Here is a 19,753-nt window from a genome sequence, read left to right as displayed (position 1 = left end):
GCATCAGCAGGATTTGGGAGGCAGAGGAAAAATGCTGCTTCTGCCTTTGCAGGTTGCTCCTAAGCGCCTGACACAGCACAGCCTCCATCCAGCAGCAGTTCCCACATGGAGGTTGGCTTTGCAAAGTGAATTTGAGCCTTTTTCCAGCACTATGGGGCTGGAAGCCACGTAATGGAGAGAGTGGAAGGAGGGTAGCAAGCAAGACAGGGTGGTCTGTCCCAAGACAAGGGGATAATGTGCCACAAGGGTCCCTGCTCCCCATCCCCATGCACCTGGGGAGCCCATCTGCCCACAATGAGCCGGCATCCTTCCCACAGCCGCTTCCCTTATTTGGTGCTCAGGAGCTCGGATCCTGTACAGTTTCCAAGAGGTTGCCATGGTGACGAAATGTAACCCAGAATGATGTTTTTCTGGCTCTGTGCCTCTTCTCGTCTCCACCCCGTCCCCCTCTTGAAGCCAGCCTGGGTTTAGTGTTGCACCCCAGCTAGGGTGAGCATCCCTGCCCTGCTACATCCACTCCCTGCGGTGCCCCAAAAGCAGCAGTCCTCTTCTTGGGAATTGAGGATTGACAGCTCGTAACACAGAGGGAGGAGGCATCTTCCCTGGAGCATCACCGGAGCCAGCACTTGAGGGGTTGTTCACGCTGCGAGGACCCTAGACCTTGACAAGGGGTGGCTCAGACTTACAGCTTGGTGTTCAAAAAAGGATTGTCTCCCCACTAACTTCTTTCCCATTGACCAGAACATCTTTATCCAGTGGAGTGATGAAAACTTACTCAAACAAACACTGTACAAAACCCACCCATGGCCCAGTTTGCACCAGGGCCATCCTTGGAACTTCATTAAAGAGGACCTGAAAACCAAGGCTCAGGGGAGCCCTGACCAAGGCTCAGGGGAACCCTGATGCTGGTTTTGGTGCCCCAGCAGGGCCGGAGGAGCCCTCCCAGCCAGTCCCCTGTGGCAGTGGGACGTGTGCCTGGAGGTCAGGCGGCCTCAGGGACACGGCTGTTCTCAGCCCCGGCGAGAGATGAGGGTGGCCTTGGGGTCACGTTCCCCATCTGTGGGATTCTCCCCCATTCTGGCCACATGGGAGCCCAGCAGGAACAAGTGAGTCACAGCCGGCCCCACTTTTTACCATTTATAGTCAAAGTGAGCACGAAGCCACTGCTGGGTCCCTGGAGAGCCCGGCTCCGGCCCCCGGAGCTCCCAGCCTGGCCCTGGCCTTTAGTATTTTCCTTTCATTCCCATTATCTCTGGGGTCATCTCACAGGGAGTAACTGGAGCCCGATGGAATTTCATCCTGCTTCTGACGAAATGGCCCATGAACAGCACCTCTCCCTGGTCCCCCATGGGGACCATGTGGCTTTGTGGTCACTCCCAGGACTGTGTGCAGGGGTGGCACCACAAAACAGCACCCAGGGGGCAAAACATGGTCCCAAAGCAGCCAGGAAAGCAGGAGTGTGTGACCCTGGAAGTGATGACCAGGAATTAATTTGCACCGATCTGCTGCCTTGGTTTGCCCCAGCTCTCACCCTCCACACAGGCAGCATCAGAGGGCTGCTGATCTCAATGGTTTGGGGGGATCTCTCCAGGGAGCAGAGCAAGGCCATGGCCCTGAGAAGGAGGCAAGGGACTGGGTAACAGCGTGTGTGTCCCCCTGGGTTACCTGGGGAGTTGGGGGCTCTACCTTCCTCTTCTTCTTCTGATTCTGCTTGTTTGTCCTGGGATAGACAATCAGCATCTCCAGCCACCTGCAGGCAGAGAAAGCAGAAGGTGAGGTCTGTGCCACAGGGACAGGAGTGACACTGACTTGGTCAGGGTCAGCTTGGTGAATAATACCCAGAAACCATCCTACCCAAGTCCTGCGGGGAAAATAGGGCAGGAGAAGAGGGATGACCCCAGGGTTTTTTGGCTCAAACCCTGCTCTCTGCTAAAGTGAAGCTACGGCCAGGGCTGACACAGGGCAGGGATTCAAGGATTCTGAAAGACAGTGGAGAGGGACAGAGACTTCAGCAGGACCGTCCCCCTTGAGCGATGCCAACACCCTCACACTGCAGACAAAGCGCTTTTGTCCTAGGAAGAGCAGCGTGAACTCGGCATTGAGAAGTCCTGTGTCCTCCCACCGTGGCCTGACAACCTGCCCCCGCATCTCTGAGAACTCCACAGGGATCCCTGGACCACTGGGAAACATTCCTGCTTCAAATGTCCCTGCTCCCGTTTCCTTCTCCCCCCACTTTGCATGGTGCTGCTGTAAAGCGTTCGGAGATGACCACATCAAATGGGGCTTGGTTAAGCAATAAATGCCAGAAGCACAGAATGAATGTAAAACAAATTCCCCCCCAGCCAGGGAAATCTTCCTGTCGTGCTGCAACTGCAAACGAAACCAGCCTGGCTCAGCCCCAGAGTGGGACTGCTCGGGGATGATTAATGCCTGCAGTCAGGAGCAAACGCACTGCTTCAAAACCCATCGCTGGGCCGATGAGCAATAAATCAGCCCCACCTCGCTCCGCAATGCCTCTCCCTCCCGCAGCAGGCAGGACCAGCAACAAAGGCTGAGCTGGGAACTGGAGCGTGGGGACAGGGTGGAGAGAGCAGGGCATGGGGGCTGGCCACGACTTGGGGCATAGTCACTGCTCCTGCCAGGGAGGAAAAGAGGTGGCTCCCGTGTGCCGTGATTCCCACATGGCTCTGCATCTCAGACCTGCAGCCACTGCAACGCGTTGCCGTGAATGGGGCTGGGGGGACACGTTTGCCAACCCCAGGTTCACCTGTGCTCATTTGTCTCAGTAGGGCAGGGAAATTTCAATGCATGGAAACACTCATCTGGTCAAAATTCCAAGCTCTTGGTAGAAAAATGTCTATTTCAACAAGTATTTACAAAATGAGGGGAGTCACAACCAAAGATAAGGCTTGGAAATAGAAATCTCAGCAGAAAGTGCTGACTCTGCTGCTGCCAGGGCTGGGGGAGGCAGGAGATGCCGTGCCTCAGGAACAGTGGGAAATAGCAAGTGTTCATCCCTTCAGCTTCCTGCTCAAGCTTCAAATGTCAACACATTTTGGGAGGGAGGCATTGAGTTCTGGGCACTCCATGTGGGAAAGGCTCTCAGGTGAGCAGCAGCACAGCCACACTTTGTCACTGTGTGCTGGCAGCTCGGCTCTCCCAGAGCTCTGCACCTTCACCAGTGCCGGCTTCAATCCCAGCTGGTATGTGAGTGATGGAAGAGGATGTTTCTAGGTCACCATCCAACACCTGGAGTTGGGAAATTCACCCCGATTTGTTCGTTTTAGCAGTCTAATCTTTGGTGTCAGTGAACCACTGCATTCCTGCGATACTTTAATCATCCTTGGAGGTCAGATGCTCCCCTGGGACAAAGGAGCTTCCATCCCTGGGGAGAAGCATCCACCCCAGGATTCCATGTCTGCCCAGGGATGGATGAGGACCAGACGGTGTATGGTACCCAGGGTCGGACATGCCAGCCCCAGAATTATGGGACCTGCCACTGGTGTGGGGACAGGACCTGTGCCAATGGGCTGGATACCTAATGGGATCCCTAAAAGCACTGTAGGGTCTCCGCAGCACCCATCAGGATCCCCAGCACCCAGGATCAGCCTGGGTATGCACAGCCATAGCACCCAGCCTTGGGCACCCTCCTCTTCCTCCTGGCTAATGGAAGAGCCTGGGAGTGGCTCAGCCCCAGATCTGCACTCACCCACTGATGATCTCCTTGTTCTCGGCCCGGATGAAATGCTCCTTCTCTGGCGTCAGGATGCACAAGGAGAATTTCTGCCCTGTCCGGCTCTCCCCATCCACCACATCCGTGCACTGGTTCATGTTGATGGTGCCCTGCGGAAGGGTGGTTGGCTGTGAGGGAAAGGAGAAAGGAGCAACATTAAGGAGAGAAGAGCAGAGGAGTGCAGAGCTGAGCCCTAAAACCTCTCCTGGTGGACACCAGGATGCTTTGCCCCCCAGTATCCAGATCCATCCAAAGCTCTGTGCCGCACATCTGGGGACACAGACCAACAGCTAAACTCCTGCCATACCAGTCTGGCCCACTGCTGCCAGTAAGGTGCTTCTCCTATGCCAAGTATCCAGAGAAGGATGGCTGCCTTGCTGTGGCACCCAGACACCAAGGAAAGGCACTGAGTGGCCAGCTTTGGGTCTGCAGCTGCAAACCATCTGGGCTGGTGGGGTGGCACCTGGGGACGAGAGTGGCAAAGCAGCAAGTCCCACTGCCCTCAGCACAGGATGGCTCAGGGACAAACAGACAGACACAAGAGCCAGGTTTTCCCCATTAAAATTAAAAAAACCCATGAAGTTTGCTAGGAAGGGACTACAGCATGGAAGGGACCTTGCTTGGTGGGTTTTGTGAACAGTGTCACCTGTCGGCCCCTTTGCTACAAGCAGAGCTGGTGAAGTGGGACAGGTGGTGGCCCCTGTGGCCCAAGGGGACATTGAGGGACACCCAGAGGGGTGTCAGCGCTGACAAAAGCTGACAGGTCCATCTGGAGCAGCGCTGGCTCATCCGATTACAGTGTATCCACTCCTTCCCGGTGCCCGCAGCCCTCCCCCCCGTGCAATTCCATGGCTCCCAGCCTGCCTGTCCCCACCAGGCTCGGTGACACCGGGGTCCTTCCAGCATCCCAGGGCAAACCTGCACCTGGGACATAAACGACCAAGGAGAGATCCCTCCAAGCTGCCAGTGGCACCAAAGAAGGACCTGAAGCAGCCTGCGGACACCTCCCCAACCTGCCAAAGCCTCCTTGTGCCCTCCAGATGGCCGGGCCAACAAGGAGATGGATTTCTGGCAGATGCTGTTAAGGTTTTTACCATGGAAACCAGCTCCCCTGCCAGCAAAACCCCTCCAAAAGCAGCCTGTGCCATGCAAAGAAAGGGTGACTGGGAGAGCTCAATGGCCCCAGCCTATAAACCCAGAGAATTCATATCAGACCGCCACAGCTCCAAGTTTAACCAACTGCAGGCAGTAGGAAATAGCCCCTTTCCCCAGGAAAGGGCTTTCCCTGCAGCTGTCTCCCTGGGTGGGAGCATCCTATGGCAGCCCAGGGGTGGCAAGGAGCTGTCACAGGGGCTGCAGCACTGGGTACATGAACGGGACCAGCTGTACATCAGGGACAACAAACCCTCCTCTTTTCCTTGTGGAAATCAGCATCCAGAGAACCCCCAGGATGGAGGGAGGGAAAGCAAAGCCCAGCCCAGACCCCCAGCATGGCACATGTCCAGCCTCCCGCCCTGCACCGCCGCGGGTAGTCAGCTCCTAAGAGGATTTTTTGTCTTAGACAACAAAAATAAAACCCCGCTTTCCGGGAGCTATAAAAACCCAGCGGAAAAACTTTCTCCTGTTCCAAGTGCAATCTCAGAAAAGTATTTGTCTCGCTGGCCTCCGGCACAGCCAAGGCCTCCAGGACTGTAAGGTCTGGGTCCAACCTCCTTCACCTCCCAGAGCAGTTTTGCACCAGGGAATTCAACAAGGACAGAGGGGTGAGCAGGGAGGGAGCCCCAGTCCCATAGGGAGATCCTGGGCCACTCAGTCCCTTGACTCCCTGTAAGGCCCCTGAGGGATTTGGCAGGGAGCTGGCACACAGGAGGAGAGGAAGAACCAACATCCTCCAACCCCATGGCAGTTCAGGGCAGCTGCTCCTGCTGCTCACACCCAGCCCTGACCAAAGCATGCCAGGAGCAGAGGAGCCGGTTTGGGCCCCCCCCACAGCCAGGCTGGCCCTGCAAAGTGGTTTTGCCGCTCAGCCCTCCCTGTGAAGGGTGAATGCTGGCATCTTGCACAGCCTGACACATGGGTCTCCATCCAGCACTGCATCTCTGAGCCAGACACCACGAACGGGCTAGGAGCAAAGCTGGGAATGACCCTCTTCCACCTGCGGCCCCAGGGATGAACCCTCCATCCCACAGCAGCTCCCCTGCACCCCTGCACCCCTCAGCAGTAGATGAAACCTGACAGACCAGCAGCCTCGCTTGCTTGGGATGTAAATTCCTTTACACCATTTGTTTCCTTCCTTGGAGGCAGTGCAGGCACTTTGAAGTGAATCAAAATGCAAATGGTGCCTGGTGGAAATGCGTGTGTGCACACAAACTCCACCAAGGTAAAGGAGATGGCTTGGACCCCTTCTCTGCCTCTGAGCACCTGTTTCTGGGCTGGGGGATTTCTCAAGGCTGGGGAACCTTGGAGAAGGATGAGCAAAGCTGGTCACTGGCCAAGTGAGGACTTTGTGGCTCCAGCAGTTGGAAGGGAATAAATAAATGCAGAAGCAGAGAGGTGTTGCATGGCAGAGACACCAAAACAACAAGGCTGGGATTTCAACCAGCCCTTGGAAGAGCAGATGCTTTGATACAGGGCTGAACCCAGCATCAGGCCCCAGGTGGCTTCGTGTCTGGGTGAGGCAGGAGTGGATGCTCAGGCTCAGCTCCTGCTCCAGCTGCTGGTTGCTGCCAGTCCCCAGCTCAGGGACAGCCCCATCCCCAGGCACTAGCCCTGCCTTTGCCATCTCCCATGTTGCTGCAAATGGGATGGAGCCCACAGCTATCCCAGAACTGGATCTGGTGGCTGGGTGTGTCATTTAACTGGGGGTAGGAGTGGAAGTGCCGCAAGGTGCACCTCTGTGGAAGCAGAGGACACCATTATGGCCACCATCACCAGCTCTCCTTGAGGCCACCAGGTGCCTCCAGCCCAGTCACTTGAGCAGTCCCTGCCCCTCACCAGCTCCCAGGAAAGGGAGCACTTGCATCACAGGAGCAGCTCCAGCTCTCCACGCTGCCAGTGCCAGAAGAGGAACCGGAGACAAGAAACAATTGCATTGCTGTTCCCCTCTGGAATGACAGATCCCTATTGACACACACACGTGCTCACAGCATCCCTCTCCATAACACACAAAGCCTATAGAGTGCTCTCCTCCTCCTCTCCCTCCCTGGGTGCCCAGGGCGTGAGTCATGCCATGCCCTCCACATCAACAATACCAGCAGCCTCTGGATGAGATGCAGGGATCTTTGGATGGATGCTCCCAGGATGCAGAGCTCAGCAACTGCAGCAGCCCCCTACCTGGGCAGTGGAAAGGAGGGACAGAAAGATCGGGGACCTCTTAGAAGTTTGAAGGAAGAAATCCCAATCAGGGCATTACTGCATCCTCCTGCACAATGCTGGATGCTCCACGGGTGATGAACTCCCAGGTACAGGAGTTGATGCTGTAAATCAAAAGGGTTTATCTGCAAAGTCCCTCATTTCCATAAGGCATTGCAGGGCTGAGGAAGAAAAACAGGATTATTTGAGGTAGAAAAACAGGATTATTTAGATTCAAAACTTTCTGAATTCTTTTCCAAGGACCTTCCCTGTCATTTTTAACACATGGGAATCATGGCAGCTTGATACAAAATACAAGGGAGCTTTGCTCAGGAGCTGTACACAGTATGTTTTGGAGCAGGTAACCCCACGGTCAAGCTCCCGAGGAGAGGCTCTGCCACGGCCTCCATGGGACATGGCCAATGCCCAACCCATTCTCCGGGGCTATTACACAACGTGGGTTGATGAAATCTGGAACACAACCTTTAAAGAAAGGCGATGGGGCAGGGGGAGGAGGAAACCAAACAAAAGGGACATTTTACTTTCTGCCAAGAACCAGGAGGGGAAGAGAAAAAAAAAAAAAAACCACAACCATTTGTCTATCTCACATGGCGGGCTGGTTGCCTTGGCACCCGGGCCTGGCTGTCCCAGGGGAGATCATGGCTCTGCTGTCCCACTCTGGGCTCAGCATCCAGGATCTGGCTGGCTCTGCCCTGGCTCCCAGCACTGCCCTGAGCAGCAGCAAGCCTGCAGCGCCTGGGGAAGAGACATCCACGATGCCTCCTTAAATGTGTCTTGACAAATGTTAATTTTCCCAGCTAAAATATTCATGAGGGTGGCTGCCGAGCGCAGCTCACTCACAGCACTCCCGAGTGCTCTGCAAAGGCAGCTCCTGTGCTTGCTAAAAGCTTCCCCCCTCCCAGTGCCCGGGCTCAGCTGATCACGGTGCTCCAGGCAGGATGCAAACAGAAGGGAGCAAGACCCCGCTGTCGCATTGTCACGGGCACATCAGGGCAACGTGGAGACAACCACAGCTTGACCAAGGGCACAGACACAGCTTGGACACGCAGCTCCCAGCACCAGCACGGCACTGGGAGCCCAAACCACAGCCACATCCACCATTCCCACCTGGAGGCCATCAAGAAAGCACCAACTCCTTGAAAAGTTACAGAATCATAGAAACACCTCCAATCATTAACCCAGGGCACTACCAAATCCTCCACTAAACCATGTCCCTAAGCACCACATCTACATGTTTTTTGAACACTTCCAGGGATGGTGACTCCACCACTTTTCTGGGCAGCCTGTTCCAATGCCTGACCACCCTTTCAGTAAAGAAATTTCTCCTAATATCCAATCTAAACCTCCTCTGGAGCAACTTGAGGCTGTTTCCTCTTTTCCTATCACTTGTTAGCTGTGAGAAGAGACTGACCCACAGCCGGCTACCACCCTTCAGGTGGTTGCAGAGGATCCTTTTTCAGATGTAGAGCCACCCCTTTTCAGCCATGCAAGGGGAGGCATGACCTCCTAAATCCCAGCTGGGGATACAGCTCCCAAATCCCAGCTGGGGATGATCTGTGCACACACACAGGGCTGGCTCAGCCTGCCCCGAGCTGCCCAGGCGCCAGGCGAGTACGGCTGGCGTGGCAGCAGGGCTTTAATGAGCCTTTTGGGCTTCCTGCCACCAGGCACGAGGCTATCGATAGGGCCACAATGGGGCTGGAGCGCTGCGGTGGGCGGATCTTATTACACTTATAGATCAGCTGGCAGGCTGAGCATCCTGGATTTATTAAATTAGACAAAGGCTCTTGAAAACAACCTCTGCAGACTCTGCAAAAGGATGGACTGGAGCAGTCATCCACCAAAGGGCAGCAGAAGGTTGTGCTTCCACACGCCCATGGCAGCACTGCTTTCCCTGTGCCATCCAGGCAAAAGGGAGGTATCTTTACTTGGCCACCTGAGCACACCTTTCCCACCTGCAAACCTCCTGTATCAGCATCCATTGCTCAGTGAAAGCTACTGAGAAACCTCTGGCCATGCACCAGGGAATGGAAAAACAGCTTTTTACCACTGGCAGGGGAATCACAGAATCATAAAGGTTGGAAAAGACCTTTATCATCCCGTCCAACCACCAACCCAGCATCACCACCATGTTCACCATTAAACCATGTCCTCAAGTGCCACATTCACATTGAAGTATCAAGCAACACATGTCCCCTGCACTTCAGTACTCACACCTTGTGGCCCTGTGCAAGAAACTGGGGAAGATGCCCCCATATGTCACCACTGCCTGGATTCACCAGCCTGCCAGAAGCCATTATGCCTTTCACAAATGGAGGCACAAGCAGTGCTCTGCAGATGTGGCCTTGGCACATGCCAACGTGCCTCTGTACTGGCAACAAACCTGTGCCAGCACAAGGAGAGGACAGGACACGACACTTGCCCTGGTGTAATCCAGCCAGCAATGCAAAACATCCCCCAGATGGATAAATGCCACAAATGCCACTTCCCCCAGCCCCACTACAGATTTCCCCACTGTTGACCCTGGCTAGTTCATCACAGGTGCCGACAGTCAGCTCCTGAGATTTGTTTTGCTGAAGGAATTCTCCACAGCCCCGGGTCACCCACCCCAAGGAGGTGGGATGGGTTAGCAAGTGCCACACACACCTGTCCTTGCATGCCAGCCCCTGAAGAGCTCTCCCGAGACTCCACCAGAACATAAAACAAGATCAGCTCCCCTTTTGCCAGTGGGAAGGAATTTTCTTCCCCAGGAGCAGTTTGAGAAGGGGGTGAAGTGCAGGAGAGTTCAGCCAGGGGCCACTTTTCAGCAGAGTCGGTGTTTATGTCCACAGACAGCGAGTCTAAACACTGAGCGAGGCTGGGAGCTGCCTGCAAACTGGCCGGGAGCACCCTCGGGCTCCTCTCCCACCCAGTGCCACCTCACCTGGACATGGGCAGCACCCACCCCAGGGGAGCCCAGGCAGCAAGTCTGGGGCCACACATCCCATGTATAGCCCCGTCCCCATGGGCACCCATCCGGTGAGCGGGTGCTGGAGCGGAGCGAGCCCAGCCGGGGCTGTGCGGAGGCTGGAGCCGGCGTGTCTTGGCCTTATAAGGCTATTTTCACACTGCTCTTGCAGCTCCCAGCTGCTCCCCACTCCAAAGCAGGGTCGGAGCTGGCAGCCAGAGCCTAGCCTTCCTCCTTCCTGTTAACCTCTTTCCTGCTGAACGGCCTCCGAGGGGTCTGTGCATGGTGGGAACAGCCGTATCCAGTCCTGGCACAACCACTCATGCTGGGCAGGGAGGGTCAGCAAACCCAGTGGTGGTCACCAAGTGGGTTCAACCGCCCTCAGCACTGGTATCTGACCCTCTAGGTCCACAGCAGCATCGACAAATCCAGGGAGCCTTTCAGAGAAGCTTGCACCCATGGATACACGCATTCCACTTCCAATGCCACTGGAGAGGAAGAGGGAGAGAGATGCAGAAAACATCAGTACCATGACGGGAAGGACAGCAAGGTCCCACCAGGATGGGGGATCCAGAGGGTGCTCTGAGCTGCCATCCCAGCTGTTTGCAGACCAAAGCAAAAGCCAAACGTTGCACAAAGAGTTTGGAGCATCCGCTCAACCCCTATCCCAGCTCTCTGGGGACCAAAGCAGAAGCCCAGCAATGCACAGGCACTTGCCAGCCCTGCAGTACCAAAGGCACCACCTTGCAGCCCTGCAAACCCAATAGTTATTCCTTCCCCTTGCTCTACAGGATTTAGATGCATTTAAAATGCAAAATGTCCTCCTCCCCTCTGAGGAGGGGGGTGGGAGGAATACATGATAACAGATCCGACCCCATCTGCTCACAGCTGCCAGCGTGGCATCTTCCCTGCTCCCTGATGCACAGGCACGACAACCAAAGGGGAAGCAAATATCTGCAGCCTTGCAGCAAGTTGTCATGGTAATCAGCCCAATGGCAAAAACCCAGCAAGACCACAGAGGGACCAGAGCTTTGTGCAGGGATCATGGCAGGAGTCTCCTGGAGAGGGAACCGCAGTCGCTTGGCGGTGGGAAGGAAAAACGGGCTTCATTTGCATCTTGATACTTGAATCTTAAATTGCACTGCTCCAAATTGGCCTTGTCAACTTTATCCTCCACCCCCTCAGTGTAGGAGATGAGTCCCAGGTGGTCCCTGCACTGCGTGCCAGGCACACATGTGCAGGAGCTCACCACCACCTCTGTGCACACTGGCTCGCACGGCCCTCCCTAGCAGCAAGGGGCTTCACCAAACACCAGCAACCACAGTTCCCTAAGGTCACCCACACACTGAGATGGTCATACACACAGTAATGCCAGTTTTGGACACAGCTCAGGAAGAGCAAAGCTTGGATAGAGGCAGGATGACCTCTACCCATGTTGGCCAGCCCTGTTTCATCACAGCTAGACCTGGATTTCTGCTTCATGGGGGTGAGGGAACATGACCAAGGTAATTGTCGTCCAAGCAAAGCAGCAAATTAGATCAATCAAATCCCTGTACCTCCCACTAAGTAAACCCATTTCCCTTCCAGCCTAGAGGGGAAGCAGGGGCAGGTGTCCTTGTCCCCAGCTATCCCACAACCTCTCCTGCAAATGCAGCTGAGCAGAGGAACCAGTGCAAAGACAGACCAAGCCGTGAGCACCATCACAGCCATGAAGAGCCACCTCCAACAGCCATCGTCTGGAGCTCTGGATAATTTCAGGCCCTGCACTGCCCTGTGGCCACTGTGGTGGGGTTTCCCAGCTTCACTCCCCAGGACCGTCAATACAGGGTCTTGTACTGGCACTCAGTGACTGCAGAGGAGGAGAGGACAACCTTGGGGATCAGCAGCACCAGATCCGCCAGAGGCTCAGCCAACTCCCACGGGTGCAGATGCTTCAGTGGAAGTTCTTGAATCCGGCCAAATTAGTCTGGAAATCTCATTATTCCCCAGCACCCGTCTTATGAGCTTTGCAGAGCTTCCTGCCGGGCTGGGAATACCAGGAGGCCGGGCTCCCAGGGCACTCGGGGGTCTGCAGCTGGAGGTGTGAGGGCCAACCCAAGCCAAAGAGGTTGGCTTGGCCAACCAAGCAGCATCCACATCCTGCACCCCACACCCCTACAGAAAACCCCACACCCACTCTGCATTCCTTCCAGAAGCTTCCAGACAAGCTTGGACCCTGCAGACCTTCCCAAAAGCCAAGGTGATGGCTGGAGAGGGTTTTCCAAATTTTGACCACTGACCATCCCACCAAATGGCACAAAATGTGAGCTTTTTTGGCCAGTTCCAAGGAAAAAAGTTCCCAACAGGCTCACACAGTTGTTGTAGGGCAAGGAGACCACCCAGCAGCACCTCGAGCTGGGCTTTGGTGCCACAGGCATGATGTGGTGGAGGCACCAACACTGATGGCAAAGAGCTGTCTTGGCCAGGCAGGCACCACCAGGTTCACAGGCAAGTGGCACCTGGGGTAAAAAGTGCTTTAAATGCCAGGAAAAAAATCAGGAACAACACACGAGGCTGCTGGAACTGTCCCAGGGTAGCAGCATTTTCTCCCTAAACCTGCTGCTCACATCTGGCTCCTGTAGAGGTGTACAGGGAGAGGAGGGAGTTCACAGCCGTGAGCTGCTCCCAACCCCTCCTTTGGGAGCAGCTGTGCAATCCCAGCAGAGAGGAGCAATCTGGTGCTAGTGCATGTGAGGGGGATGAGCGCAAGTGGTTTCTCCATCCCTCATGCCTGGAATGACAGACTTCACCCCCCCCCAGCATTGGACTGTACATGACATTAACCACCCATGCAAGCCAAATGTCCCCTCCCTCCACACATCTGCTCCATCCATAATCCCTGCTGTCCCTCCCCTAACGGGAAAGCAGCCAGGAAAGTGAACCAAAACCCTAATTATATCCCAGTAGCTCCCCAGCGCCCTGGTGATCCCTGTGACTTTATCAATGCCATCACAACAGGGCTGATGAAATGTGGAGGAAAGGGCCAAGGCTGAGTGTGCTTCAAAACCCCACCTTTTCTCCCCAGTCACACCATCACAACAGGTGGAAATCCCGTACGAGCTCAGGACACTGCTAATATGATCCTGTGTGCCTGTTCCCTGTGTCTCCTCCGCCCAAGAACTGTCACCCAGAGCAAAGGGAACTGGGAGGAGAGTGGTGACAGCCATGGGTCACAGTGAGAGAGCAGCCCACAGCCTCACTGCAGGTTACCAGGGCTCTGTTTGGCCACAAAATCATGGAGAGCCACAGCTACGGCACCTGAAGCCACAGCGCCCAAGGCTTGGAGAGTGCAAAAGCCAAGACCCCCTGAATCATGTCACAAAATCCCAAAATGGATTGGGTTGGAAGAGACCTTAAAGCCCATCCTGTACCATCCCGTGCCATGGGCGGGACACCTTCCACTCTCCCAGGTTGCTCCAAGCCCCATCCAACCTGGCCTTGGATGCTTCCAGGGATCCAGGGACAGCCACAGCTTCTCTGGGCACCCTGTGCCAGGGCCTCCCCACCCTCACAGGGAAGGATTTCCTCCCTGCAGCCCTGTGGCTAGGGGTGCCAGAACAGCAGAGACGGGGCATGGCGGTGGGGTGCATGCCAGGAAAACATGGGGGGGAAAACCTCCATGGAAGGCGGGACCTTCCCAGCTTTCCCCAGCTCCTGGAGCACCCAATCCCCCCTCCCAGCACCTCTGTCCCCAGACCTGCTCTCCAATAGCAGCACAAGAGGAGCTGAGCTGCCTGCGGCAGGCGGCAGAGCACAAGCCTGTTAACACACTCCCACAAACCAGCTCCTGGATCAGATCCTGCAGGAAGGAGGTGAAGGGTAAGCGAAGTTGCCGCACACGTGATTTACCTATGGTAATTTCAACTTTCAGCAAGGCTGTCTGGCTGTTTTATCTCATTACCTACTTGCAGTCAGACTTCAGTGACTCCAGGGAAGAGCCTCCTCTGAAGCTTTGAAGAAACAGGGCAAAATAAAAAGGTCTTACAAAATACGTATTGCCAAGAGAGCATTCACATGCTGTTACCTGGTCCATCATAAAGGAAAAACAGTATTTTTACAGCATTTTTTTTTCCTACTTTTGTATCTTGCAGCTCATGATAACTCAATAAGCAAGACAAATAATCAAACCTGCCTGGAAATTCTCATACTTCACCAGAAATGCCTCAAAACAGCAAAGGCAAAAGGGGGAAGACTCCTGCAAAAACCCTGCATTTGGTAATCCTGAGAAAAGCTGTTTACAAAACCTCACTGAAGACCTCTGCTTGTCTCCACGCAAGTTTTAACCTGACATCCCTTTTACAGCCTCCAAACCTGATGAATAATTCATGCCTGGGATAAAGCAGAAATATCATATTCACCAATGCTTACCTAACAGAGAAACAAGGGCTGCAAATAAGTAACTTATTAACCCCAAACTGTGCTGCTGCTTGAACAGAGGGCACACCTCGGCTTTCGGTGGAAAAATCACTCCTGAGCCAAGGCACTGGGGGCTGAGACCCCCCGCTCTCATCACAGCTCCAGCACAAACACGCCTTGTCCTGGACTCAGTGAGATGCCAGCGGGTGGAAAGCCCCCCGAGAGCAAGGCTGGGAGCTGCCACCCTCCCTCCTCCTCCTCCGGGGTTGCAGCCGCCCCTTCTCCGTCGGGAGGGGAGCGGCGGTGGGAAGCCCACAACCCCGCACTCGCCCATGGCTCCAGCCGCTTTCTCAGGCATTCCAAAATTTGGCCAGAGTCTCTTTTTGCAGCACACCCCCCTCCATGGCTGGACGCCTGCCTAATTGCGTATTTATTTATTTATGCATTTTCCCAGCTCCCCGCATACACTGGTGCAGGGTGGGGGGGGAAGCCAAGGCCGGCTCCCAACGCGGACCCAAAAAAAAAGAAAACCAAAAAAGAGGGAGCGCAGCTCCCCACATTCCCCGGAGGGTGGGAGGAAGCCGGGAAGCGCAGGGCTGGCTGGGAAAGGGGTGGGAGCGGGGGCAGAAAGGGGGGATGCCGGCGGCATCGCCCACCCCCTTTGCTTTGTGCGCGCTTGGGGAAATTAAAAATAGCTGCGTCCAAAGAGTGGCTGCAAGCGCCACAAAGAGCGTGTTGAGCGGAGGCAGCTGCAAGCTATTTGCTGCCCCTGGTAATCAGCATCTCAGCTTGCAGAGCCCCTCCGGCCCCCCCAGCCCCTTCCTCCCCTGCCAGAAGCTGCCGCTGCCTTTCTCCAACCCACATATGTCATGTCAACAATCAATGAATGCAGGATCTCTGCCGGGGGAAAAAAGGGGGAATGCGCTTTGATTTTTGGAGCAGCTTTGTTGCCTTGTTCCATTCACATCCTTGTCCTCCTCTCTGAGCTGTCACTGAGGGGTATGCAGCACTGAATCCCACCAGTCAACACCAGGATACCTCATGACCCTCAGCAGGAACAGGGATGTGCCAGCTGCTGGGATGCTGCTTCTTCTAGGAGCAGGGAAAGGGATGCTGCCCAGTGTCACCCAACCTGTAGCCCACAGCCCACTGGTGGTCCTCACTGACCTGATCCAGTGGCCTACAACAGGGCTGGAAAGAATTAAACACAACCCCATCCCCACCACATGGCTGCAGCTGGGGGGCTCAGGGTTGTTCTGCAGGCACCTCGTTTCACACCCCCTCCCCAGCACCAGGCAACAGAAAAAAAATGGTGGTTTTGTTGGTTCCTTGGATGGTTTAGTCATTCATGTGTCTGTGGACTGGCACGGCCACCCAGGGGCTGGGGGATGCTTGGGAGCCCAGCACTGTCCTGGCTTGGAAAGAGCTGGGATCAGGCACCCACTGCTGCAGCCCCTTCCCCGGGTGCCTGGGGGGATCAGGGGGCCTGAGTGAGGGTAACTGCTCAGCCTTAGCTGTGTCATTTCACTGCCAGCCCTGACATCTTCCCTCCTAAATGCCATCAGAGCTTGATTTCCACATTAACCTTTTACAGTAGATACAACTTTTCCTTCACCAAGAGCCCGCAGCCAGGCTGGAAGCCACAGGTCCAGGAGTCACAAAGGAACTCCAGCTGCTACAAGTGCCTGCTTCACTCTGCCCCCCATGAACAAGACAAATGCAATCTAAACTCCAGCTCACTTCCCTCACTGCTCTGGCACACGTCTTCTACACAAATGTCTTTGTTAGGTCCCGAGGGATGAGGAGTGGGGAAAAAGCAGAAGGATGGAGCCACTTGAACCTGTCCTTGCACTTAGGCCGCTCAGCCTAAGAGCAATTCCAGCTTTGTGGCTCGCCCTGCAGAAGACAATAGGGGCTGTGTTGTTTCCAGGAAGGAAGCACCTGGGCCAGGTCATCAAAGCAGCTTGTGTTAGGAGGTCACTGGCTGCATCAAGCTTTCCCAACTCTGCTTTCATCCTCTCTCTGCCTGTTAACTCCCAAACCTCCCACCATGGACTGTTTCACACTGGGGCCTCTCCTGAGAGGGTCCTGCAGCCACAAAACGTCCTTCTCAGGGGGCTTGGATGTGGACAAGTGTTCTCCAAAGCTCACAATAAACACAGGCCATTTTGGGGCCCCAGTGATGGTCCCTGGGCATTGTCAGTCACCAGGACTCATGTGGGAGCCATCCCTGGAGGAGACCTCCCTGTTCCCCCAAACTGCCCTTCTGCAGCTCAGCAGTTTTACCTTCCCGAACACACTAAGCCAAACTAAAAGACATAAAACAGAGGGGTCAGCAGTGTAGGGAATAATTCCTGGAGAAGCCCACAGGTGTCCTGAAAGCAGGACCCACCTCCAGCAGCAACTGGGGCCAGACACTTGGAGCAGAGAGAAATGGGAAGACATTAATCCCTCAAAGTCACCATTACGGGATCCCCATACCCAATCCCAGTAATGACACTTGGATAAGCATCAAGACAGACATTAATATAAAACCACAAGTGAAGAGCTGTGCATCCTCCTTTCAACCCCTTCAAGTCTGCTTGGTCCTTGCTTCAGCAATGTCCCAGGGAATGAGTTCCCGGGGCTCCCTGCAGGTTCATGTATTTTTTTTTCCCCCAAATCAGTACTGAAAATTAAACACAACAAATTCATCAAAGATCTCTAAGCTCTGTTTAGAGTCACCAGCACTTGTGCTGTCTCTGCATCTCCTCTAGAGCAGTCACAAGGATGTGCTTGTCCCCTCTCCCTTTGGATGTCCCTTTCCTGCCCAGCCTCCCTGGAGGAGAAAGGATCTCTGCTTCCCGATTTTCCCATCATTTCCTTGTTGCTACTGCACCATCTTTGAGATATGCACCAAACATCCCACATAAAACCTCCTTACAGATCATTGTCCACCCTGACTTGACTACATCCAGTCTTGGAAAAAAAACTGTGATGGGGGTCCCTGTCACCATCTGAGCCTCACACAGTCACTTCCACCCAGCCTTCCTGTCTCTGCTTGCTTTAAATTTCAAACACGCTTTGATTCAAGCCAAAAGCTTTTTATGGTAAACAGAAACTGAAAGTCTTGATCTGGCAAACAGAGGCACTGGCAAAATTGTGTCCATGAGGGGAAACCACAGGGGATGAGGGGAATGGGGTTTGTAAAGCCTGGTGCTCCCATGGACGAGGGGGCAGGGAGAGCTTGGAAACACTTAAGTGGCAAAACGTGTGGAAAAAGTAAGGACAGAGAGGCCAGGATGTTTAAGGTTTGTTTTAATCCCTGCCAATGAATTTCAATTCTGTGCCAAAACTGAAGTAAACTGCTTTGATCTGAAAAGGAAGAAAAACACACACACGGGTTCTTGGCTTCTTAAAACAATACAGATGACAAAGGAGGGAACTACAATGAAAATTAACGTGGCGCAGCTCTGCTGACAGTGACACTTTAAGATGCTCCTTTCCTTCAAATAAAGAGGATTTTGGAGGGGGGTGAATTAGGAAACAATAATTACACAGGTTTGTGGATCACAACATCACTGAGCACGCATCCCTCCCTCTGATCCCCCTCCAGATGCTACACTTACACCATTCTCCTTTTTACCCATTTATCAGTTCTTCAGGTTTCTGTGGCCAGGAGTGGGGCCTGGGGCCAAGCAGGTCTCCAGATGTGACACCACAGCCCTGCTGTGCAGTGCCAGACCTCCCACCTCTGAGCTGGCCTCTCTTCTCCTATTTATACACCCAGCCCAGGGGTCCCACTGCTCCCTTAACCATTCCCAGATGCCAGGCTGGCCTCGCTCTTCATCCCACCCCAGTCCCATCAGCTCCCAGCTCCCTCTTGACCTCCCTCCCTGCCCTCACAAGCTGGAGCAGGGATGTCTGCTCCATTATACTGAGGTTAATGATACTATGATCCATCAGAGTTCCTGATTTAGGAGCAGGACCACCCCAGCAAACTCTGGTATTGAGGTGGCTGACTATTGCTTTAAGCATCCTCTTAGACCCTTTCCCAAATTCAGAAAGCAATTTGACTCCAGCAAGTAAGAGGTAGGGTAGAGTTAGGGCTCACAGCCCACCCTCACACTTCATCAAGCTGAGAAGTGCCAGACACACTGAAGTCAGTTTGCTGGGAAAAGGGCATGTCATGCCCAGGGATGCTCCTCCTGAATCCCTGCAAGGAAACTAAAAGAGCCCATCCAGAAGATGCTCTCACCTTGGCTCTCATTCACAGCATCAGCGAGTTTGAGATGCTCCCAGACAAGCCTGAATTTTGTCCTGTTTTCAAACCAGCATATGCACAAAGAAAAAAAACCTCTTAAATTAATAGTCTCAGCTATCAAAAGGAAGCCTGATGTGACACGAGAATACCCCCAGGGAAGATGCAAAATGCCAACCTAGTATAACTCTCAGCTCAAGAGAAGTGGCAGAGGGGTAAACTGAGGCATGGAGACAAGACCTGGCCCTGAACATGCAGTGAGTCATTAAGAAACTGGCCTGGAGATCCAGACCCTCTCCTCTGACCTGCCCCAGCCACAGGGCTGGATCCATCCCCAGGCACTGCTTGAGGCCGTGGGCCCACCTGCAGGCCCAGGAAGGGACATGGCAGCGCTCTCCATCCCTACAAAACCCCTCCTGCCTTTCCATTCCCACGCAGACGGGCTCTATTTATAGAGACCTCAGCCGCTAATTATAGATCACAGCAATCAAAACAAAGGAGGCAAAAGCTCTGCACTTGCCACTCGCTGGCTCTGGCCCCTGAGCCCGGCACTGTTCTTGTGGCAGCTCCCATATCCCAACCAAAACCTCTCGGACTGCCCCAGCACCACAGTGCTGGGCTGCTCTCTCACAGCAGTGGTTTCACTGGAGACCACAGGGTGTTTTACCAGGAGAACTGAAACTTCTCCTTGGACACTGACAACACAGCAGCTCAGTCCCAAGCCTGTCCCCAACTTCTTTCCTGCCTTCCCTCAGTAAGAGTGGCTTTGTCATCCTCCAGCTGCTGCAGAGAAGCATCAACCCCTGTCATCATCAGTCCCAGCACGAAGGTTTATCAAACAGCAGGAGCAAGCCACCATTGGGGTGCAGTCGTGGATGTTCAGCATGGGAAGGCAACCCCAAGTGATAACACAACCTTCACATCCACCCACAGTTGGGAGGCAGGAATTTCTGCACGTCTGAGCAGGCTCAGCTTAGCCAGGGCTCGGCAGAGCTGGGAACGGCTGCTGGCACGATCCCCACAGAGGGGAAGGGGGTGGGATCTGCTGAGCATTCCCAGTGGCCAG

General features: G+C 54.4%; 1 protein-coding gene across 8 annotated transcripts in view; it reads right to left on the bottom strand.

Annotated features, from left to right (window-relative positions):
- The window catches only part of LOC104684784 (myosin phosphatase Rho interacting protein), a 78,013-nt gene that overhangs the window by 42,773 nt on the left and 15,487 nt on the right, over positions 1-19,753 (bottom strand). For all 8 annotated transcript variants that reach the window (XM_039560235.1, XM_019281554.3, XM_010392335.3 and 5 more), the window contains exons 4-5: positions 3,710-3,861; positions 1,666-1,750 (exon numbers count right to left, since the gene is read on the bottom strand). In XM_039560235.1, the coding sequence (XP_039416169.1) occupies positions 1,666-1,750; positions 3,710-3,861 (237 nt within the window). The remainder of the gene's footprint in view (positions 1-1,665; positions 1,751-3,709; positions 3,862-19,753) is intronic.

Source organism: Corvus cornix, chromosome 14, assembly GCF_000738735.6.
Source record: "Corvus cornix cornix isolate S_Up_H32 chromosome 14, ASM73873v5, whole genome shotgun sequence".
Classification (NCBI taxonomy): Eukaryota; Metazoa; Chordata; class Aves; order Passeriformes; family Corvidae; genus Corvus; species Corvus cornix.
The sequence above is the reverse complement of the archived record's forward strand: the minus strand, read 5'-3'. Positions and strand labels throughout refer to the sequence as shown.